The 25,356-nt window shown below is 35.4% G+C and overlaps 1 protein-coding gene and 2 long non-coding RNA genes across 3 annotated transcripts in view; 2 read left to right on the top strand and 1 right to left on the bottom strand.

The window, feature by feature from the left end:
* Positions 1–8,910, bottom strand: part of LOC144428163 (uncharacterized) — a 93,536-nt gene extending 84,626 nt beyond the window's left edge. The window contains exon 1 of the long non-coding RNA XR_013478163.1: positions 8,130–8,910. This is a non-coding gene — a long non-coding RNA (uncharacterized LOC144428163). The remainder of the gene's footprint in view (positions 1–8,129) is intronic.
* Positions 8,911–10,408: 1,498 nt separating this feature from the next.
* LOC120336656 (uncharacterized) overlaps positions 10,409–25,356 on the top strand; it is a 90,887-nt gene continuing 75,939 nt past the window's right edge. Inside the window, exons 1-2 of the long non-coding RNA XR_013478162.1 lie at positions 10,409–10,547; positions 10,853–10,913. This is a non-coding gene — a long non-coding RNA (uncharacterized LOC120336656). The remainder of the gene's footprint in view (positions 10,548–10,852; positions 10,914–25,356) is intronic.
* LOC120337991 (uncharacterized) lies at positions 20,050–24,623 on the top strand. The gene is made up of 7 exons (XM_039405906.2): positions 20,050–20,514; positions 20,688–20,870; positions 20,957–20,992; positions 21,345–21,815; positions 22,336–22,459; positions 22,824–22,923; positions 23,560–24,623. Exons 1-7 carry the CDS (start codon positions 20,301–20,303, stop codon positions 23,800–23,802), a joined length of 1,371 nt encoding a protein of 456 aa, XP_039261840.2. The 5' UTR covers positions 20,050–20,300; the 3' UTR covers positions 23,803–24,623.

Below are 25,356 nucleotides of genomic sequence, written 5' to 3'. Positions count from 1 at the left end.
TTCATTTTACCAAAGTTACCCTAGCAGACATCTCTCAGCGGACATCTCTCTCGTTTTCGGAACGGTAAAATAGCGTTGCCAGAAAACGATTTAACATGGCACTTAAATGCTGCATCGGAAAAAAGGAAAGCTAGTCGCAAAGTACTTGCCAGATTTACGGCGAAATTTTGCTACACTCGAAATTACACGAAACTTATCTGTAATTTCCGATGGGCGGGCAGATTTTTGAAGATGATATAAAAAAAGAACTTATATTGAAGTCATCCTAATTCAAGTTTTATGAAATTTATATGTTGGGAACATATAATATTACATTGTCAAACATGGCCAAAAAGAAATTTCACATTAAAATTAATAAATGTCGGCATTTTAACCCCAAATTCTGTACTTTTCGATTAGGTGCCCCACTTTTAGATAAAATATCTCAAAAAAACATATTGTGAAGTCATTTGGAACCAAGTTTCAGAAAAATTGTATGTCGAGAATATATAATAATATCTTGTTAAACATGGCCCAAACAGGAATTTTACATCAAAATTAATAAATATCAGTATTTCAACCCCAAATTTTGTACTTTTCGATTACGTGCCCCACTTTTGAATAAAATATCTTAGAAGAACATATTGTGAAGTAACCTCGAACCAAGTTTGAGAAAAATTGTATGTCGGGAACATATATTAATATCTTGTTGAACATGGCCCAAACAGGAATTTTACATCAAAATTAGTGAATATCGACATTTTAACTTAAAATTTTGGACTTTTCGATTACGTGCCCCACTTTTGAATAAAATATCCTAGAAGAACATATTGTGAAGTAACCTCGACCAAGTTTGAGAAAAATTGTATGTCGGGAACATATAATAATATCTTGTTAAACATGGCCCAAACAGGAATTTTACATCAAAAGTAATAAATATTAGTATTTCAACCCCAAATTTTGTACTTTTCGATTACGTGCCCCACTTTTGAATAAAATTTCCTAGAAGAACATATTGTGAAGTAACCTCGAACCAAGTTTGAGAAAAATTGTATGTCGGGAACATATATTAATATCTTGTTGAACATGGCCCAAACAGGAATTTTACATCAAAATTAGTGAATATCGGCATTTTAACCCAAAATTTTGGACTTTTCGATTACGTGCCCCACTTTTGAATAAAATATCCCAAAAGAACATATTGTGAAGTAACCTCGAACCAAGTTTGGGAAAAATTGTATGTCGGGAACATATAATAATATCTTGTTAAACATGACCCAAACAGGAATTTTACATCAAAATTGATAAATATCAGTATTTCAACCCCAAATTTTGTACTTTTCGATTACGTGCCCCACTTTTGAATAAAATATCCTAGAAGAACATATTGTGAAGTAACCTCGAACCAAGTTTGAGAAAAATTGTTTGTCGGGAACATATATTACTATCTTGTTGAACATGGCCCAAACAGGAATTTTACATCAAAATTAGTGAATATCGGCATTTTAACCCAAAATTTTGGACTTTTCGATTACGTGCCCCACTTTTGAATAAAATATCCTAGAAGAACATATTGTGAAGTAACCTCGAACCAAGTTTGAGGAAAATTGTATGTCGGGAACATATAATAATATCTTGTTAAACATGGCCCAAACAGAAATTTTACATCAAAATTAATAAATATCAGTATTTCAACCCCAAATTTTGTACTTTTCGATTACGTGCCCCACTTTTGAATAAAATATCTTAGAAGAACATATTGTGAAGTAACCTCGAACCAAGTTTGAAAAAAATTGTATGTCGGGAACATATATTAATATATTGTTGAACATGGCCCAAACAGGAATTTTACATCAAAATTAGTGAATATCGGCATTTTAACTTAAAATTTTGGACTTTTCGATTACGTGCCCCACTTTTGAATAAAATATCCTAGAAGAACATATTGTGAAGTAACCTCGAACCAAGTTTGAGAAAAATTGTATGTCGGGAACCAGGGTTGTCCAAAACGAATCGAATATTCGAATATATTCGAATATCATAGTATTCGAATACCTTTTCGGCTGATTTTCGAATAATTCCGAATAGTAGTCACTTTTCGCCGTAAACGTGGTGTTTCGTTTTACGGGAATCTTCAAACGACTTTTTACGCTGTCTCACGTATTGTAATGACGATGAAATAGAATCGGCACTTTGATTGTTTATATTCTGTGCGATCGTACGTCGCATAGTGTTGCGACACATTTGCACGTTTGCGTGGGTGGACATTGCCGACATTCGTCTACGAGGCTTTTAATTTACAAATTCATTTCCATCACGTCAAAAAATTGACAATTACCGCTTTTCTAGGCCCAATTTTTCGGCCTGATTTTTTTTTGGGGGGCGTCTAATTGAGAAAGTATGTTTATTTTATTTCTATGTGTCCTGCTTATTAGTCTTCTCAAGCATGATTTGTGTAACCTTATATTTGGGTCTTAGGGTCTGCCAATCATGATATTTAATCGCAGGCCAATTATCGTTACTTTAAAGAGAAACATGGCCACCGAGTGAAAGTGATTTGTGAACCTTTCGTTTTGCCGATTCAGCAGAACACGACAGGGACAGGAAAACACAGCTGTGAAATAACCCGTGGACGTACAGTGTAGTACTTATCACATTCCCAAATTATTTTAACATTCGGGTTAATAGGTTGTCCAAAATGATCGCCGCTTTACAACTTAAATTTACCGCTCAATTGTTAAAAATAGTTAATTCTGTGAGTATGATTCTACCAAACTAACATGATCTGGTTCTAAACATATAAAATTATTAGCGCATATCACAGGGACACAATTTTTCTACCAGTCTTATTAGAGGCCTATATGAAAAAAAACCTTTTTTGAGTGCTAAAAATAGACATCGTCCTATTTGCCATGTGGACTTATTAGCCGGGAAATACGGTATTTATAGCCGTCATTGTTACGATATCCAATAAATTGTCAAAGTTGGAAAAACAAGTCGATTCATTAGAAAATAATTTTGATAACGATAGTTAAAAGTATCGATCCTTTACCAGGATGATTTTTTGTTGCGCAAAATAATCCAATCCGTGACGAGTACCAGCATTTAAAATGTCATGTCGTATTAATTTAATTCCGTTCAACGTAACTCATGGTTGTATGGACAATCTGTGGACATAAAATGTGTGGTAAACTGACCGATATTATTAAATATTGATTCCTATTTTCATATTGAGAAAATAATGAAAGTATTAATACCAAATATCACGGGTATTTGTGGACATGAAATACGTGGTAAACTGCCCAATTATATTTAATTTTGGATTCGTATTTACAAAATAATAAAACTATTATAATTCTAAAATGCAATGGCGATTTGTGGCCTTAAAATGTGTGGTAAACTGCCCGATTTACCAACATTTGAGTTATGATAATAGAACTAAATTATCACGGTAAGGCATTTTAAATAGTGGTATCAGCATGGATTTGAATATTTTACGCAGCAAAAAATCATCCGAGTAAAAAGTCCATACTTTTAAATACAAACCAATGGCAACCATTATTCAAATTAGTTCCCAAAAAGCGGGATAAAGTATAAATTCTTTCTCCGACTTGTGACAATTTTTTCGTGAGTACGAAAATAAGAATCAAAAACTAATTATATTCGGCACAATATCACGGCAATCTGTGGACATAAATTGTGTGGCAAACTCGCGATTAATATTAATTTTTGATTCCTATTTTTGTATTTACAAAATACAACGGCGATCTGTGGACTTAGAATGTGTGGTAAACTACCCGATTATGAATAGCTTTTGCTTCCTATTTTCATATTTATAAAATAATAAAAGTATTATTACTCAAACATACAACGGCGATCTGCGGACTTAAAATGTGTGGTAAAGTTTCCGAATATAAAAAATTTTTGATTCGTATAAAAAATTGTCACAAGTCGGAAAAATAACTCATACTTTATCCCGCTTTTTGGCAAATAATTTGGATAATGGTTGATATTTAAAAGTATGGGCGTTTTACTAGGATGATTTTGTGTTGCGCAAATATTCAAATCCATCACCGATACCACTATTGCCGTATTAATTTAATTCTGTTAACATGACTCAAGGTATATAAAATATATACTGCAATAATCTGCAAATATGAAATGCCTGGTAATATAACTAGGTTGTAACTTGTAGATAGCAGTTATTCCATTGCTTATTGTATGGAAATTCCTACATACATTTAGATAAGCTTCAATTAGTGAATTTTATTTTCGAAGTATTCGAAATTTCATATTCGAAAAAAATAATTTCGAATGTATTCGAAATAGTGAACTATTCGGTATTGGCCATCCCTGTCGGGAACATATAATAATATCTTGTTAAACATGGCCCAAACAGGAATTTTACATCAAAAGTAATAAATATCAATATTTCAACCCCAAATTTTGTACTTTTCGATTACGTGCCCCACTTTTGAATAAAATATCCTAGAAGAACATGTTGTGAAGTAACCACGAACCAAGTTTGAGAAAAATTGTATGTCGGGAACATATATTAATATCTTGTTGAACATGGCCCAAACAGGAATTTTACATCAAAATTAGTGAATATCGGCATTTTAACCCAAAATTTTGGAATTTTCGATTACGTGCCCCACTTTTGAATAAAATATCCCAAAAGAACATATTGTGAAGTAACCTCGAACCAAGTTTGGGAATAATTGTATGTCGGGAACATATAATAATATTTTGTTAAACATGGCCCGAACAGGAATTTTACATCAAAATTAATAAATATCAGTATTTCACCCCAAATTTTGTACTTTTCGATTACGTGCCCCACTTTTGAATAAAATATCCTAGAAGAACATATTGTGAAGTAACCTCGAACCAAGTTTGAGAAAAATTGTATGTCGGGAACATATATTAATATCTTGTTGAACATGGCCCAAACAGGAATTTTACATCAAAATTAGTGAATATCGGCATTTTAACCCAAAATTTTGGACTTTTCGATTACGTGCCCCACTTTTGAATAAAATATCCTAGAAGAACATATTGTGAAGTAACCTCGAACCAAGTTTGAGAAAACTTGTATGTCGGGAACATATAATAATATCTTGTTAAACATGGCACAAACAGGAATTTTTACATCAAAAGTAATAAATATCAGTATTTCAACCCCAAATTTTGTACTTTTCGATTACGTGCCCCACTTTTGAATAAAATATCCTAGAAGAACATATTGTGAAGTAACCTCAAACCAAGTTTGAAAAAAATTGTATGTCGGGAACATATATTAATATCTTGTTAAACATGGCCCAAACAGGAATTTTACATCAAAATTAATAAATATCAGTATTTCAACCCCAAATTTTGTACTTTTCGATTATGTGCCCCACTTTTGAATAAAATATCCTAGAAGAACATATTGTGAAGTAACCTCGAACCAAGTTTGAGAAAAATTGTATGTCGGGAACATATATTAATATCTTGTTGAACATGGCCCAAACAGGAATTTTACATCAAAATTAGTGAATATCGGCATTTTAACCCAAAATTTTGGACTTTTCGATTACGTGCCCCACTTTTGAATAAAATATCCCAAAAGAACATATTGTGAAGTAACCTCGAACCAAGTTTGGGAAAAATTGTATGTCGGGAACATATAATAATATTTTGTTAAACATGGCCCAAACAGGAATTTTACATCAAAATTAATAAATATCAGTATTTCAACCCCAAATTTTGTACTTTTCGATTACGTGCCCCACTTTTGAATAAAATATCCTAGAAGAACATATTGTGAAGTAACCTCGAACCAAGTTTGAGAAAAATTGTATGTCGGGAACATATATTAATATCTTGTTGAACATGGCCCAAACAGGAATTTTACATCAAAATTAGTGAATATCGGCATTTTAACCCAAAATTTTGGACTTTTCGATTACGTGCCCCACTTTTGAATAAAATATCCTAGAAGAACATATTGTGAAGTAACCTCGAACCAAGTTTGAGAAAAATTGTATGTCGGGAACATATAATAATATCTTGTTAAACATGGCACAAACAGGAATTTTTATATCAAAAGTAATAAATATCAGTATTTCAACCCCAAATTTTGTACTTTTCGATTACGTGCCCCACTTTTGAATAAAATATCCCAGAAGAACATATTGTGAAGTAACCTCAAACCAAGTTTGAAAAAAATTGTATGTCGGGAACATATATTAATATCTTGTTAAACATGGCCCAAACAGGAATTTTGCATCAAAATTAATAAATATCAGTATTTCAACCCCAAATTTTGTACTTTTCGATTATGTGCCCCACTTTTGAATAAAATATCCTAGAAGAACATATTGTGAAGTAACCTCGAACCAAGTTTGAGAAAAATTGTATGTCGGGAACATATAATAATATCTTGTTAAACATGGCCCAAACAGGAATTTTTACATCAAAAGTAATAAATATCAGTATTTCAACCCCAAATTTTGGACTTTTCGATTACGTGCCCCACTTTTGAATAAAATATCCTAGAAAAACATATTGTGAAGTAACCTCAAACCAAGTTTGAGAAAAATTGTATGTCGGGAACATATATTAATATCTTGTTAAACTTGGCCCAAACAGAAATTTTACATCAAAATTAGTGAATATCGGCATTTTAACCCAAAATTTTGGACTTTTCGATTACGTGCCCAATTTTTGAATAAAATATCCCAAAAGAACATATTGTGAAGGAAATTCGAACCAAGTTTGGGAAAAATTAAATGATCCCATATCATTCATTGCACATACCAACGACTGAATTGACAATTTGTTTTCGAAAAACACACCGCCCGACTGTTTATAAATTAAATAGGATTGAACATTTTTCACAGAAGAAGATGATCTCGGTAACTTCTTCCGTGGAATGGGACTCTTCTTATCAAAATGCTCAGAGTTACTAAAAGAGGGTGGAGTAGAAAAGCCTTCGCCGAGCGTCGACGGGGCGACGCCGATTTTGCCCCGGTTGTTCATTGTATATCGTATTCTCACATTTATCTTCCACTCGCCGCATTTGTCTCGTTTGTTTTCTGTTTCTTTTACTAAACCATCGGGGCCGATCGGGGCTAGCCCCGAAATTATGACGACACAATGCCGACGTTTCTTACAACAACGTGTTGACATATTCACGCATTCCTTCTCGTTCGTTGGTTGCTTGAAGAGTTGATAGTTTCCTCGCCTTCGTTTTTGTCGCTTGTTTCGCTATTTGAATCAGTTAGAGACCTTTAGTCCATTTGCTTTCGATTTTCCACATTCCTTTTGAGCTCCTCACTTCTTTCCGGCTTCGCATTTCTTAGCCTTAGACCTCATAATGAACAAGAGAGCTACGCACAAATATATGGACAGGTCAGACCAGAACGAATCAGTCCTCACCGGTACCTTTGACGCTACCGGTACCCTCAAAAAAGTTCTGAATTTCCAGTAGCAAGAATTTTGCAGAATCAAAACGTACAGCCAGTCATGACACTGACTAAAATCCGTGTTCCCATGGATAAAAAATAATACAGCAAAATTTTAGACGAAATATCAAATTTCATAGAATTCACGCAAAATTTTGAAATAAATAAAAGTAATAGCCTTCTAGCGAAAAAATTAATCTTTAACCACTGAAAATTTCAAAGCAATTGGTCCAGTATTCGAAGAGAAAAGCGACTTTTTAAAAACGTGTCAAAGAACAAGAACAACAACAACAACATAATATTAAAACGATCGTTATGTCCACTTCGTGTCCAATAAGGTTGATGCACTACTTCGCACTCCGTTTTCGCAGCTGCCGCTGGAACAAAAATTAGAGGTACAACGTCTTGGGCCTTATCAACCAAAAAATTGTTCACTGGAACAATCCCATGACGGAGGAAAGCGTCGGCGTACATTCTGCGCAGAAACTTGGTATAAACAAGAGAGCTATGCTCAAATATATGGACACGTAGAGTCACATAATTTTGATGACGTCATAGCGAAAAAAAGTAATAGCCTTCTGGAGAAAATTTTTATCTTTAACCACTAAAAATTTCAAAGCAATTGGTCCAGTATTCGAAGAGAAAAGCGACTTTTAAAAACGTGTCAAGCGGTACTGAGTTAGCAGTCAGGCAGCATCTTACCTGTACACTGTAGGCCATATACGGTAATTGATCACAGAACAGTTGTTCCCTTGCAAATTTTATGTTGTTTACACTTTAGGACAGATAATTGATCACAGAACAATTCTTCCCTTTCAAATTTTATGTTGTTTCCAGTAGACTCTCATCAAAATAAACAAATATAGTAGGCTACAAGTGCTACAACGCTTGCATTACTGCACTGGTAGGACCGTGAAAGAATAAGTTACGGTAATTTCATTGTGGTAAGACACCGGTACCGGCACCAGTACCAGTATCGTACTTACGTACTGAGCTACCAGTACCGGTGAGCAGTCAGCCAGCATCTTACCTGTACACTGTAGGCCATATACGGTACCGTAATTGATCACAGAACAGTTGTTCCCTTGCAAATTTTATGTTGTTTACACTTTAGGACAGATAATTGATCACAGAACAATTCTTCCCTTTCAAATTTTATGTTGTTTCCAGTAGACTCTCGTCAAAATAAACAAATATAGTAGGCTACAAGTGCTACAACGCTTGCATTACTGCACTGGTAGGACCGTGAAAGAATAAGTTACGGTAATTTCATTGTGGTAAGACACCAGTACCAGTATCGTACTTACGTACTGAGCTACCAGTACCGGTACCGAACCTGTAGGTCTGATATTCCGTTCCGCATACGATAGGCTATAAAACTTGCATTGCAGCATTAGTAATACCGCGGAAGGAATAAGTCAATTTCACTGCGTTACGGTACCTGTATGGCAACTTACCAGTACCGACCTACAGTAGCTGTAGTACTGAGCAAGACAATCGATCGCGAAACCGCTTGAAATAAGTGTAAAACAGTGTTCCCATGAGTAAAAATAAATACCGCGAAATTTTGTATGAAATATCATATCTCATAGGATTCATATAAAATTTAAGAATAAACAAAAGTAATAGCCTTCTAGCGAAAAAATTAATCTTTAACCACTGAAAATTTCAAAGCAATTGGTCCAGTATTCGAAGAGAAAAGCGACTTCTTAAAAACGTGTCAAAGAACAACAAGAACAAGAACAAGAACAACAACAACATAATATTGAAACGATCGTTATGTCCACTACGTGTCCAAAAACACGAATGGTTGTGTTACAGCGAGGACAAAAATGCACTTTTTTGTATTTATTGCCTACTTTTTGCTACCGCCCGTGACTCACGTTGGTGTAAATTTGGTTTTAGAGATCTTAAACATCTTTCCGAGCGTGCCAGGGATCATCAATATTCTATGGAGCATCTGGACAATGCAGTAAAATACCGAACATTCGGAAATGTTAATATTGCAGCACAGTTGGATGAAGGACGCGCGGTTTCTATTCGTCGGCACAACCAAAACGTCGAGAAACACCGCCATGTTCTCGGTCGATAGATGTTTTGAAGTTCATTGGTTGTCACGAGCTGTCCCTCCGTGGGCACGATGAACGGGCTGGCTCTTCTAATAGAGGGGTATTTTTGGATATGGTGGAATACACCGCATCCCTAGATACAGTATTGAGAGATCATCTTGATGCCGCAACTGTTTCGAAAGGGACATCTAAGGATATCCAAAATGATTTGCTCGACTCAATGTATAAAATTTATTTACAACATTTGGCTCTGGAAATAGTCATAGTCATAGTCATAGTCAATTTTATTTTTTCCAACCAGCAAAAAAATAACATACAAAATCAAAAGATAAACAAAATTTAACACACATTTTTACTGGGGAAGGGAATCCGCGGGGAACCAAATTTGGTTATCGAGCAGCGACACCCAAGATTCGTCATCTAATTTAATTTGGAAACTCGGAAGTTATGTTTTAAGAATAAAATGTACCGGTACAGGTTTGAAAATCACATCCCATCGGATAACTCGTAGGGTATTCCCTGATTAATCGGATAAGTAAAGGTCTGAAATGCTGATACGTGTTGTATATATTGTCTAGAAATAGCCTGATTGCGAACACTATAAACACTAATAAATAGTTTATATATAACCATAGTTTAAATAGGCGCAAACATGCAAATGGCAATGAATTATAAATAGGCCATATTACAGGATGAAAAGGACGCGGGAAATCAGTGGTGGTTATCGAGCAGCGGCACCTATAAAATAACTCTGGACACTATATTATAAAGAAGAAAAAGTCAAATACAGTGTAAATAAATTGGAAAATAAAATGCATACAATATCTCGAGGCAATCTGCTATAATCAACAGTCGCTCACTTCAACAAAACACGACTCTGAACACCACTAACTTGGTAACCATGGAGATGGTATTAATGGACTGTGTCACAACAATACTATTGCTGTATTGTGATGCGCATTGTCTAACAGTCGCCAATAAACGTCAGATTCCGAAGGCGTAACACTGGCTTTCAATTAGACGCGGTGGATATTGAGAGCAAAGAAAACAGGTAATAAAATCTTGTAGCATTAAATAGAAAGACGGAATATCTGTGACGCTAAAATTAAATTAAACGAGATACGGTAACGTGGTAGGTACCGGTAACGGTACTCAGTGCTGCAGTGATATACTGTATATCAATGCAGACGTGGTCCATTAAAAGAATAATTTGCACTGGACAACAGTTTGAACATATAAGGACAGCGTAATGAGAAAATTAGTAATGCAATAATTACGTCAATTATCACAGCTAAGCCATATTTACAGTACTTGGTCATTAGGAATAGTTCAATAACATTATTCACTCTGTTTTAGGTGAGGGTATGAAAACAGTAATACAACAACTTAGGAGACAAATTGTTTCAAACAATTGGAAGTAAGTCGACAAAAAAAATAATGTTAATAGGACATGTTTTGTTTGCTTTTTAACATATGAATAACATGTGTCATCAATGCTCAGGGCATTGATTCAATTACAGAAATCAGATATGAACTCATTCACTACATTAAAGTAAATACAGTAATGAACGTTTGTCATATAAAGATACAAGAGCTATAAATTGAGAAAGATTGTTGCTGTAAAGTAATGAAAACATAATATATTAACTATTGCAAGTATACAGTAATTACTAGGTCATTGCAGTGATTCAATAACCTTTCACATTTATATTTATTAAATTGAGAATTGCCAGTTCCTTTCGATTCAGTCTGACGAGACAACTGACATCACGTGCGTTTCCCAACTGGCTGTGATTTTTCCATTTGTGAAAGATGGTAAAACTACCGAGAGATTTCACAGCTTTGTACCAATCGTTGATCGCACGGCTTGCGGGATATCGGCTGTACTGAAAGAAGTGTTACAGCCTTACAACGCGAAGTCAAAATTGATAGCTCAAACTTATGACGGCGCGGCAGTCATGAGTGGGTCGAAACATGGTGTTCAAGTTTATATAAAAGAAGATTTTCCTCATGCGCATTTTTACATTGTTATGCATACCAATTTAACCTCGTTATTAAAAATATGTGTCTTGATACCCCACTCGTCCGTATATTTTTTGCAAATGTTTCGGGGTTTTCTTCATTTTTTTCCGTTTCGCCGAAGCGCTCTGACCTCCTTCGCCAGATATGTAGCCGCCGTCTCCCAGCTTGTGCACCAACACGTTGGAACTTCCAATCACGCGTGGTGCAGGGCGTGTCCGAAATTAGGTCTGAGCTCATTTAGTGTTTCAATGGCATTCAGAGCTCTCCGGTTTGGGACGAACGCTCTGTGAGGGAGGCGGCAGGTCTAAAGCGTCTGCTAGAAGATGGTGAGTTTTCATTTTTTCTCGCTTTTTTCTCCACAATATTCTATCACGTGGATGTATTATACGGCGCATTGCAGTCAAGGCTAATGGATGGAGCGTCTGTGCAGTCGTGTATTTCAGACTTCTGCGATGCTGTATCTCGTATCCGGGAAACAATAAAATACGACGACACATGGAGTGCTTCTTTACGCCGCGGGCAAACAACGCAGCGTTTGATTTTGTCTGCAAAGGAATGCTGTGACATTCTGGTGAATCAAATAGGCGATCGTCTGCGCACTGAACACCTTGCCGCGTTCTCTTTGATGAACCCCAAAAATTTTTCAAAATTTGCACGTCAATTTCCCATCCATTTGTTGGCTACTGTCTCCAAATTTTACCCCATGATAAACGTGGGTAAATTGGAAAATGAATTGCGATGTATATACACCAATCAAACTTTTTTGAACATCACATCAACTTGCGCGCTCTATGGGTTCCTCATAGATAACACTCTAGTAACTACCTTTGCGGCGTCTGCAAAATTTCTGGACATCATTTTGACGACGCCTATTTCTTCCGCCGACGCAGAGCGAACATTCAGCACGCTGAAGCGTATTAAAACGTATCTCAGAAACACAATGAAGCAAGATAGATTATATTCCTTGGCTGTTTTATCCGTTCACAGAGACGTTATTTCTGGGATGCATGACTTCAATCAGCGCGTTATTGAGCATTTTGCTTCCAAGAAACCGCGGCGTGTTGCATATAGGTTCAAGCAGTAGAAGTCTAGCAGCATATATATCTATGAGTGACTGACGCATGTCCTTATCTTTGCATTAACTTTCCTTTCTTCATAGTAACGTTTTGAACCTTATTTTAGGTTTTGTCTGCTTTCCCGAAGTTTCTGTTAATATGTCATTGTATTTATCTGGGTAAATACTGCCTTTCCTTTTGAAAGAGGTTTCAAATTAAACTATGTCTATATTTATTAATCCCTTGACTTGGACCAGTTTTAAATACACTTTCTTATCGTTAAAAATTGTCGCTTTTGCCGATTGGTTGTTACCGATGGAATGGTTTTTATACTCATAAAATGATGGGAGAACTTACAGCGCTCACCCTGTCCCCGTAGATGGGGGTGACTTGGTCCCGCAGTAGCTTGCCCCGGTTGTCAAAATGACCACGCGCCGCCACTGCCCTGTATACTGTTTCCCATCAAATTGTTTAAAATTTCAGAAAGAAAAATGTTTCCGCTGTTTCGCGCTCTTCTGCGCTCTATTCAGTAAGTAGTAAGACTCTAAAGCAATTGATAAAATCAAAATAAATAAAATTGATTATAGAATCAGAAAAACAATTGAAACCTCAAGCAAAGTTTAGCGCGTAGGCTACATATTTTAGGTGGGAAGGTATCGTATTGATGAAAGAAGTAGTACGTGTTCGCTCACTCAAATATAGTCTACGGCAGTGGTTCTCAAACTTCTTGGTATTGCGTCGCCCTTCAAAAAATATGGCCAAGCTGCGACTCCCCGTGAAAAATGTCTGGATATCTTTCAGTAAGAGACCTCTTTTATAATGAGTTTTATTTAAATTATGCCTGAAGAGAACTGCCGTGGTGTCAATATTGAATATCTGTTTAGGTTACCGCGCAGACAAGGGCTATGTTCATGAAAGGATTTGAAATGAACGGCATGCATGAACATTTCATTAAAAGGTATAAGTTTTTTCATCGTGACTCATCGACTAATGCCGGTGGAGTAGGAATATATGTACTGGACAATATGCAGTACATGCTATAGAACGGGTCCTTGGCTGTGAGAACATTTGGATTGAACTGAAAATTAGTTATACTAGTTATAATATACAACAAAAAATTTTCATAGTTGGAGTTGTTTATAGACATCCTCTTTATTCGTATTTTGAATTCCAAGAAAGTTTTGTTTCAATGATCTCACAGCTCGGTTCATATGATTTTAGTTCATTTATTCTTAGGGATTACAATATCGACATTCTTCAAATATGACATTGATCACAAAATTAAAAATTATGTAGATGCTATACATAGTGCTGGTTTTTTGTGTGGTGTAAACAAGCCTACAAGACTAGGCTTGACAAGTGAATGACTCGTCTGATCATTTTCCCTCACTAATAGAGACAAAACTAATGTGTGAAAAATCTAAAATAAAATTGCGTAAACGAGATTTTTCTTATTTTTCGCCAAAAAATTATCTAGAACATCTCACAGCTGTACTAAACCGCATCTTAAACACAGCGAGAGATTCTAACTCCAATTTCCATATTTTTATTGAAACAATCAAAGAAGTTATTGATAAACATGTGCCATTAAATACCTTGTCCAAAAAAGAAATTAAAATGAGGATAAAACCCTGGATTACTGATGGCTTGCTGAAATCGATTAAAGTAAAAAATAAAATGTATGAAAATAGTTACAAGAATAAAAAATCTGAAAAGTTCAAGAAATACAAAAAACTATAAAAAATGTCTTGAAAACTCACTCTCGACTGCAAAATAAACTACTACAAAGAAAAATTGGAAGTATGTCAAAAAACATCGCAAAAACTTGGGAGCAAATTCGTAATATTAAGGACAAAAACTGATAATTTGCCATCATTTATTAAAATTAACGGTGAAAAAATTATAATAGCAATATAATTTGTGTGGTTATGAATAAACACTCCTCAAGTGTTTGCCGCAAGCTTGCATCTAAAATTGGGCCTTCTCCAAAGGAATTTGACGCATTTCTAGGTCTCTCATTGCAAAACTCATTATTTCTTCAGGGAACTACATATTGTGAAGTTGAAAGTCTAATTAATAAATTAGATGCCAACAAGGCAGTAGGGCCGTATAGTATTCCGATCAGGCTTATCAAGATTGCAAAATCAATTTTAGCTCTGACACTCACAAAAATTATCAATCAAAGTTTTAGGGAAGGTATTTATCCTGAAATATTAAAATTAGCAAAAGTAGTACCGATTCATAAAAAAGGAACAAAATCTGACCCTAATAATTACCGACCTATTTCTCTCCTTTCCCAGTTTGCCGAAATTTATGAAAATTTTTTGTATAATCGCCTTGCAGTCTACTTTGAAAAAACAAATGTGCTGAATGAATCCCAATTTGGTTACCGAAATGACTACTCGACCGAACTCGCAGTGACAAAATTGAAAGAAAAGATATTTGAAAACTTGTCCAAAGGCAGAGTTACCTGTGCTGTATTGTTTAGACTTGGCCAGGGGGATGAAACTAGCCTAGAAAGCCACGTATGTTAGTCGTTGGACTTGACTAAAGCTTTTGATACTGTGAACCATGAAATTTTGCTTTGTAAAATGTCTCATTATGGAATTCGAGGTTTACCCCTCAAATTATTACACTCCTATCTAAGTGAGAGACAACAGTACATTGAATGCATGGATAGCATCTCTTCGCTCGAATATATAACATGTGATGTTCCACAGGGGAGTACTCTTGGACCACTTCTATTTCTAATATATATTAATGATTAACTAGCGGCAACTAGCTTAGACTCGACTCTTTTTGCAGACGATACCGCGCTCATTGATTCTGCTGTACCTATGCTGTGAAGAACTGCAGATTTCGATCAATAAAAAAATCGAGATGGTCAACTCATGTCTAAAAAGTAATAAATTATCTTTAAACCTTTCAAAAACCAAATTCATAGTTTTCGGTTCCAGGCAAATTACTTGGCAGTTCCATCTCCAAATTGACAATAAAAAGATAGAAAGAACAAGTATTTGGGTATAATCCTAGATGAGAACTTGTCATGGAAACCTCATATTGATCACTTATGTAAAAAAGTTTCACAATCACTCGGAATATTGTATAACTTACGTAGAATCCTCGGTATCGATGCATTAAAAATTGTATACTATCGTCTTATATACTCTCATCTGAAATATGGCATTATAAGTTTGGGAGGAACTAATAAAACTACGCTAAAACCACTGGTAATTCTGCATAACAAGGCAATTCGCTGCATGCTGTCTGCAGAATCACAGCATGTTCATAACTCACTCACACAAAGGTGGAGTATTACAACTGGAAGATATTAGGCCGCGAGCCGAGGCCTTGAAAACGCCTACAAAAGGCAGTTTCGTAGCGCACATCAGGTAACTACCTAAAAATGATTTTAAAATGTTCCTTAAAAATTTAGTAACAAATATTGCCATGTTCCCACTTCCAAAAGTTGCACGTTTTACGGAAAAGACGCTTTTACTACAAGAAATATGTGCTACGATCTGTCCTATATTCCCTACATTTCCGGCAATGAACAATGACTTGTGCATGACGTAACAGTTGAATCGAATCAGCTGTTAGCGTGCGGATGAATCTTAGTTATTACTGCTCGATCTTGCGTTGAGTTGGGCAGCGTTTCCATAGCCCTGTTTAGTTATTATTAGTTAAGTTATGCTAATACGTTGTTAAAAAGTATAAGTAAGTTGTTAAACACTTGTAGATCCTTACCGCGGATATGGGCCGTGAGACGAAGCCTTGAAAACGCCCAGAAAATGAGTTTCGTAGCGCACATCAGGTAACTACCTAAAAATGATTTTAAAATGTTCCTTAAAAATTTAGTAACAAATATTGCCATGTTCCCACTTCCAAAAGTTGCACGTTTTACGGAAAAGACGCTTTTACTACAAGAAATATGTGCTACGATCTGTCCTATATTCCCTACATTTCCGGCAATGAACAATGACTTGTGCATGACGTAACAGTTGAATCGAATCAGCTGTTAGCGTGCGGATGAATCTTAGTTATTACTGCTCGATCTTGCGTTGAGTTGGGCAGCGTTTCCATAGCCCTGTTTAGTTATTATTAGTTAAGTTATGCTAATACGTTGTTAAAAAGTATAAGTAAGTTGTTAAACACTTGTAGATCCTTACCGCGGATATGGGCCGTGAGACGAAGCCTTGAAAACGCCCAGAAAATGAGTTTCGTTGCGCACATCTGGTAACTAAATAAATTCTTCCGTTTTGTGTGAAAATGAACATACTGAACGCATTAGAGCTTGTTCCACAATCCTGATGCGAAATTGAATATAAGAGGTTCCCGGAAATTCAATACCCATAAGTATACAACACATACATAGGAACTATGCAATTCGAGAGCCCTACAGCACACTAACACAAATGTATTCCTGTAACGTTTTGCCTGACCAAAATCAGACTTCCTCAGTCAATCATAATTTATTAGGTAGATTACGAAAAATATGGCATACATGTAACCAACAACAAAAATACTTTAAATGTGTGACAGGAGTCGTGAGGGACCTCGAAAAGTCGAATAAATTGGATGTAATAACCACAAGCAGTTTACAACAAGAACAGAATAAAAATCTTTATCCATTTTATAGAAGCTATCAAACGTATTTATTTTTAAGCAATGAAGTCACAAATTAACATCGTGAGCACGAAAACACAAATAAATCAGTTATTTCTCACTTAGAAATTTACCGGAAAAGTCAAGAAAATTAAATGAATGTACAGTATGTACATAACATAGTGAACAGAAATATTACAATTAGTCTTTTTTTAGTTTAAATGTGGTTATTTATTTGAACAAAGGCAATATTATTTCTAGAAACAGGACTACGACACTAACAATGTCCGAAAAAACAAACAAATAAATGATACTTATTAAATCAACTGCAATATCTAATTCACTTTCTTCTGAATTGTTTTCGAAATCCACTATCTCGAAAATCGACTTTTCCTCTATAAGTGTACTGTGATTTTTGCAGTCAATACAAAAACAAAAATCTGTGCAATTTAAGTAGATTTTGTCACACTTGCATAAATTATTTTGACTATTTTTCTTACACTTGCAGTTTGCCAACTCAAGAACTGATTTGAGGGCCACATGCTTTTTCAGTGAATCATTGTTGGGTGGAAAGAGTATAATCCTTATGTTTGCCAGTGTTAAATAGACGTGCCCTGGTATCATTTACATTCTTCATATCCTCTTCAGACAGTGAACAAACAAATTCCTCAACTTCATTTATTATTGCCTCGTTAACCTCAAAAGATCTTCATAGTTGAGAAAAAAAATGAATTGAAAATCTCAATGAAGTCTCCAACATGAGTTTGATGGGCAGTTCCAATTGCAGAAAAGTGCTAAAGTATTTCAATATGAAAACCCCTCTAAGCTGTTTGCAACTATTATGATTCTCATATACTTTTACGCTTCAGGACTTCTTGTTTAATCCATTTTATAGCACTGATAGCAGCAGAGATTAGAGCCTGCGTTAGGTCGGATTGGTGGAACATTGCCGTTTTCTTTTGTATTACAGTATCTAAAATGAGGAAGAAAATCATATTTTGAACAGCATGAGTGTAAAAATACCACTAAATACTAACTAATACCTTGAATACATAATGCATTTTATCTGATGTACTCAATGAGCGTATATATGCTCATTGCATGTACTACAGTCCAGCAGTTTTTGCATACCAGTACCAGACTATATCTACACTTAATTTTGATATATCACAGTCTGAAATGCCCTAGGAGTTTGGACTATAGACTATATTTTAAAACATCAACTGTCTGTCTACAACTTGATTTCCCACCTCTCAATCGCTTCCAATGCTACTTTCTTTCCACGGCATAACTTATCATTGCTTCCCAGATTCATGTCGATCTTATGAATTCAGATTTAGACCAACCGACATTAGTAAAATTGATTATTTTCTTCTCTTTCACACAACCGTGCATTACAGAAACAGCCATTAATTTCTATTTCCAAATATGCTGTGGCCTAGCCTATATAGTAGTATAAGTCTGTTGAATAGTCAAGAAGAGTCATTAAATTAATCATAAACATTTCATGCAAGCCAGAAAATATCGTTGTTTGTGACATATTATTCTAGGTCTAGCCTTCCTTGGAGTTACCGCACCGTACCTATTTAACAACGTCTTATGAGCTAGTGCTCAACTAAAATTACTATTTATGGTAATGATATACAAGTGTTTAATATCTTACTTATACGTTTCAACACTTCCTTAGAATAACTGAACTAATAATAACTGAAAAAAAAAAAACTATGGAAAGGCTACCCAACTCAACGCAAAAGCGAGCAGTAGTACATCTGATATTCATCCGACCACGGGGGATCCACCTACAGCTGACTAATTTGATTGTTACGTCATGCAGAAGTTTGCGTTCATTGGCCCATGATACCGGAAAACTTTTGGAAGTGGGAACAAGGCAATATTTGTTACTAAATTTCTAAGGAACATTTTAAAATCATTTTCAGGTAGCTACCTTATGTGCGCTACGAAACTGAAAGATAAATGGCCTCGGCTCGCGGCCTATATCCATCTTCTGGAATTGCCAAATTTATGTATCGCTTCGAAAATCATATGCTACCCCCTATATTTCATAACTTTTTCACAAAAATTTCAACCATTCATAGCCATGTCACAAGGAGTGTTACAAAAAGGATTTATTTCATGCCTCGATGTTCCTGACGCCCAGTTTGAGAACCATGGGTCTACGGACCTCTGAGCTTTTCTGCCAATGCCCTAAGAATAACGAATACCGGTACTGGAATAAGATAGATAAAAAATAAGACAAATGATACAAACGTAAAACGTATTACAAATGATCAAATTTACAATACGGTGGCAAACCCTAAAATGCGGGAGACGCGAACTACGGGAAATGCACTAAAAATTCGGGAACTACGTGAACGACAGGAAAATGCCAATACTAAAATGCGGGAACCTCGAGACTGACGGGAACTATGGGAAATTTCACTAAGAAAACGGGAATTTCACAAAAAGCGGGAATGACGGAAATCGCTTTAAGGTACGGGAAAAATTTATTTTACAGTATAGAGATGTTTAGGGGAAATTGCACTAGAAAGATAAAGCAACGGGAAATTGAGCTTGGGTTGTGCGGGTAGTGGGCACGGGAAATTGCACTGGAAAGCGGGAAATTTCACAAAAGAGTGGGAGTGACGGGAAATCGCTCTAAGATACGGGAAACATGCATTTCACTGCAATTTCCCCGTACATGCACTCTCGAGTACAAATTTACCGTTGCTTTCGCTTTTCAGAGCAAATTTACGCCACACATACCCTAAAATGCATATTTCCCGTCACGTAAAGCGATTTCCCGTCATTCACGCTTTTTGTGAAATTTCCCGTAGTTCCCGCAATTTGAAATTTGCGTTAAGAGAATACCGTAGCGCCGTACTCGAGCGTAGCGAGAGAGCAATGTAACATAAATAAATAAATAAACAAAGACGAAAAAAGCGCGAGCGAACTATATTCAGTTAACTACTATGATCTTATAGTCATACCTAGTGTATTGTCACTTTGCAGCTTTAGGTCTCACCAAAGTAAATTCGCTGGATCTTACTACTGACAGACTTCCTCATTTGTTAGCATATAGCGATTTCTCTCTTTACCCAACTGTCTGCATTCGATTCTTGAAAATGACGGATGAATTTATTTGTGAAGATGGAAACACAATGATTGCCGACGACATTAAAGATGTTGCAAAAAGGCTACAGGCATCATTAGTCGAAGGATGTGGTTTTTGTAATAAGTTCAAAATGGATTCTCCAGATTCTGCTAAAAAGCAGCAACATATCTATGCATTTCATTGTAAATTCTCTGTTGCTCATGCATTGAAAGATGGCAGAAAAGGTATTCTAATTGGACATTCTGACATTATAGATATTAAATTGAATTACAGAATTACGTACCAGCACTGAATTAATCTATTGTGATATTGTCTGATTGTTGTTATTTGTAGTCTATATCATTTCAACATCTGTTTGTAGGCTACCGGCTTTTACTGAAAATGATTTTTTTTTTAGTCTTTTGTCTTCCGTGTCGAAAATCTTGTATTCAGAGAGGTATAACATCAGCATCAAGAAGTCATTATCACTGTCCATTTTGTAAAAAAGTCTATGGCCGTAGAGCAACTATGGAATTACATTTCATGAAATCATGCAGTGTTAGCGTTAAACCTGGCCATTCTCGTCATCCAAATTCAAGAAGTATGTAATTTTTTTGTTTTTTCAATTCAACTTTCGAATAAATCGCTATTGTGAGTTCTGCAATAATCTTGTATGAAAATTTTCAGAGAAAGGCTTGGATCCAAAGAAAGTCCCTTTTTCAGGTAGGCCTATATACAGATATATATATAGCAGAATATACAGTATATATTTGCTTTATTAGTGATATTACTCGAAATAAACAAGAAAAGTTAGTGGAATTTGCGTTTGCAGCTTTTTTATGTAAAACTGCATCCGTCAGTCCATTGTTAAATTGATCTTAACCCCAAATTGGGAATGTTCGGTGTGAAATTTGAGGAATTTAGTTGAATGAATTTATCGTAAATTTTTGTTGGATGTACCTTCTATACCTGATCAACAGCATGGTAACTATGTTGCAGTTTCCAGATCACAACCTTAAATTGAACAAAGAGCGACAGCAGATTTCGACTATAATGATTTGCAAATTTTATTTAGGAGAAAAACCTGAAATGTTGCGTCAACACAATGAGTTGTTGAAAATTACGGAGAGAAAATTATATGAATGGATTAAACATAGAAAATCAGAAAATCAGGCAGTCAGTATCACAAGCATACGAGGAAAAGCTCGAGCTATTTTTGAAAACACAAAACTCAGTCTCAATAAAAATCACAAGAAGACATTTCAAGCATCAAAATTGTGGACAGAAAAATTCCTGATTCGATATAATTTATCTGTCAAAGAACGGAAACTTTCGGGCATCGGGCCCAAAAGTAGCTCATCCAGAGATGCATTGAATTTATCAGTAAAATCGTCAAATGATGCAAAAAGAGACATTACAATGCTTCTTATTGATCGAGTAAAAGGCCGACCATTACTATATGATCCTTTGCAAAATGTAATGCAAGATGATGATATGATTTCTAATTCGTGGCAATCTGTAGCAGAGGAGGTTGGACTGGAGTCTGGTGAGTTTATCATTAATATGAGTGTCTGTTTCGACATTGAAAGTCTTTATGAATGTTAGAGACAGAGGGTGTGTTCATATTCAGCCTCATCAGTAAAATTATTGTCCATTTACATTGTATTTTTGAAGCAATAGTGCCTGCAAAGGCTGGTTTGCAAGAAACAATTTGATTGACATGTTATTTTTAGATCGCTTCAGGAGCTCATGGGCTTGGTACTCTTGTAGTTTGCTAGTAAATGTGTCTCTTGTACATATAAGTGAGTGTACATACTGACAACGACAACTTGTACAACGAATATTTCAAGTTTTAAATTATGATGTTTTTTGGATATGTTGTTCATAGGAAATTTCTGTGATAAGCGGACTGGACAGTTATGCCTGATGCTTATTGTTGAAGTCAATTTGGTCAAATATACCCATTTATACTTTGATCAGTGCCATAATATTTTCATCCCTTACAACTTCTTTTTACATGCCTCACTGTAGGTATGTCCTTCTATTTTGCAATTATTACTTGACAGGTCATGCTGCAGAAGCGATGTGGAAAAAGCTAGAGCAAAAATATTATAAAAATGAATTGTATACTGGTGAATGGGGATACGAACATCACTTGAGCTTTCTCCCTCTTCAGTTACGTTCCTCCAGGTAAAAAGCAATACCGTTATGAGATTCCAATCTATTACACCTTGGGTGACATGATGGGCATGTTATTCTGCGATGCTGTCATAATTAAGTAGAGCTTTAACCACTGAGCCATTGTCCTATTTCTCTATTGAGTATGGAGAATTTGGAATATATTTAATACCTTACATGCAAAAATAATAATATCAAATCTATTCTGAATAATAAATTATTGTATTGTGGTTTTCCCGGCTAAATGCTATCTCTGCTTCATATAGATATATATATATATATATACTATGATATTTTATTTGAAGACCCCCTGGCTCTCAGGTCTGTAGTAAAATTGCTTGCCAAGCACTTGTCTTAATGTTATTTCATTCAACAGTGACAACAACAATTACAGCACAATGATGATTCAGAATGCTTTGAGCTCTTCACCGCCAATGCCAACTGAAGATGTTGATATGCCGTCAGGAAGTCAAAAGGTTGGTATTACAAAATTTATTTCCTTTGTAATCTTGCTGGATAATACACAATGCCCTTACTATTTTATTTAATCTGTAGTTGGCTTATATTTAGTTTACTATATTCTTGTTGTTTCAAAGAAATTTTCAAAGTTGCTCTCAAAACATCTATATCTAATCAGATGTGGCCCAAGTTTGTTCTTGTGGATTGAAATTACACCTTAAACAAATTAAGTAATACTGTCAGGGAAATAGCTTAGTGGCTCATCAGTATGGTGTATCATGCAAAGTGTTAGACTAACGCTTGCATTCGCATCTCCGATTATGCGGCACAGGTTCATAGGCTTGAATCCCATGAGGGGATAATTATATGCGAGAGGATTGCTGGACTCCTCACAGTCATGGTGTAATTCATGTTAGGGCTGCCTCTCCACCATCATTTCCATGCATCTGAATCAAAAAAATGGTCTAAATTTTCCCACACCTGACATAAACTGGTGACTGGAAGAGAAGTCGTGGCTCGCCATATGATTGAGCTGTTTTAGTCACTTTCCTCTCCCTGGGATAAATAGGAGAATAAAGATCCCAGAAATCATAACATTTTGGATAAATCAGAGCATTTTTAGTTCAGTGAATTGTACATCTTTATTTCTATAGCCAATCATAGTGACCATAGAGGAAACAGGAGATGAAAAAATTGGACCGAGTGCTAATGCTGACTTTGAAAGAGTGTCTCGTTCGGATCACGCTTACGCATCTGATGACCGAAATTTATACTTGGCAGAGTTGACGAAAATACGCATGAAAATGGAATTCATGGAAAAGGAACACAAAGCAAAAATGGAAGTTCTAAATTTGAAAAAGGTTATATTATTGAAGAAACTGAATAATATGAAGTAAATAGCAGGGTATCTTCATAGATCTGTGCCAAGTATCTAGTTGAGTAGTACTGGTACACAGAAGAATCAAATTTACTTTATAAGATTTGATGAAGACAGCTAAGAGATTTTGAAAAGATTTTGAGAAATTGTTTTTCCAGCTTCAAAAATGTTCACATTTTTATCAAGTCCAATGCATCTGAAACAGATAAATGGTCAGCTATCAATAAATGTGAATGTTAAAGGATGAGACGCCATGATGATTAAGCCATCATATCTGGTTTCCTCTCTCCGAATGAAGATGAAAATCCTATTCACCATATTTGAATCATTTTTATTGTTTTTAACCAGTAGTTTTTAATGCCAGTGGATCCTCCCAAATTGTGGGCGCTTACATTTTCTGTTAATCCAACCAAGGACAGGGCTATTTGTATACAGGTTAAAGGAGTAATAAGGTTTGGTGTTTATGTATTCATTTATGTTTTATGTGAATCCATGTAGTAAAATTTTACTTTAAAATCACTACTATTGAAAGAACTCAAAACACAAAAATTTGGCAAAAGTGCCACGATGTTTACCATCATGTACTGGTACTTGAATAATACATGAAATTCTATGCTTATCAGGATTTGTGATTACACGTTGAAATCTTTTTATCTCCAACATGTAATCCTTTGAATTAACCATTAATAATAATGCTATTTTCAGTGCAAGTGGTGCAACACATTTCATGAAAATCTCTGTACAAATTGATTCAGGATCGTATATATTTGATGTGTTTTGAGACCTTCTTGTATTTTCCTCGACATCTTTCTTTCTAATACAAGATTTCACACTCGTTGTAATATTGGTGGATTTCTTCAAAATGTCTTGAAACAATCAATTGTAGGGCTGTAGGCCATGCTATTACCCAGAAAAAAAAATACCTCTATGAGGACACTATTTCGGTGCATATGCATGATATTCATCAATGGTGAGGTGTTTTGCGTACGGGAGGATATTTGAGGAATGCGAGTTATCATTGATTGTCAGTACATTACCTTTTGACAAGTGACTCTTCTGGCATTCGCTCCGATTATAAATGGTGGTGATCAATCTGATTCGAATGTCTTGCTGCACGACGCGCTACGCCATATGATTAAGCCGGTGATGAAGTGGTTTGATCCACAGCACAAATTTCCATTGCCTCAATGAACAGTAAACGCGATGAATAAATAAAATGCATAAAATAGTCTCGTTATAAAATGATGAAGTATAGCATATCGCCAAAGTATTAACATACACCAAGTGACCGCAGAAGCGTGCTTTGACTGGTGGACACGTAACCACTTGAAACACCTTACAATTGCATCTTGCATTGCAAACTAAAGCTGTAATAAATTGTCCTGTCACCAGAAAACCCGTCGTCTTAACCATTTCTGTTCGCGAGAGGCGGGCACATGGTCAAATTAATGGTATATGAAATTATGATTGTTTTTCGTTTAAATAAAAGGTGTTTATGATAAAAAAAAAATGATCCGAAATAGAGAAAAAATTAATAATTTTTAAATTCGCTGTTGCTTAGAAAAATTTGTAT

This window comes from Styela clava, chromosome 10 (assembly GCF_964204865.1).
Source record: "Styela clava chromosome 10, kaStyClav1.hap1.2, whole genome shotgun sequence".
Classification (NCBI taxonomy): Eukaryota; Metazoa; Chordata; class Ascidiacea; order Stolidobranchia; family Styelidae; genus Styela; species Styela clava.
Note: the sequence above shows the minus strand (reverse complement) of the source record. Positions and strands in the feature narration are given on the sequence as shown.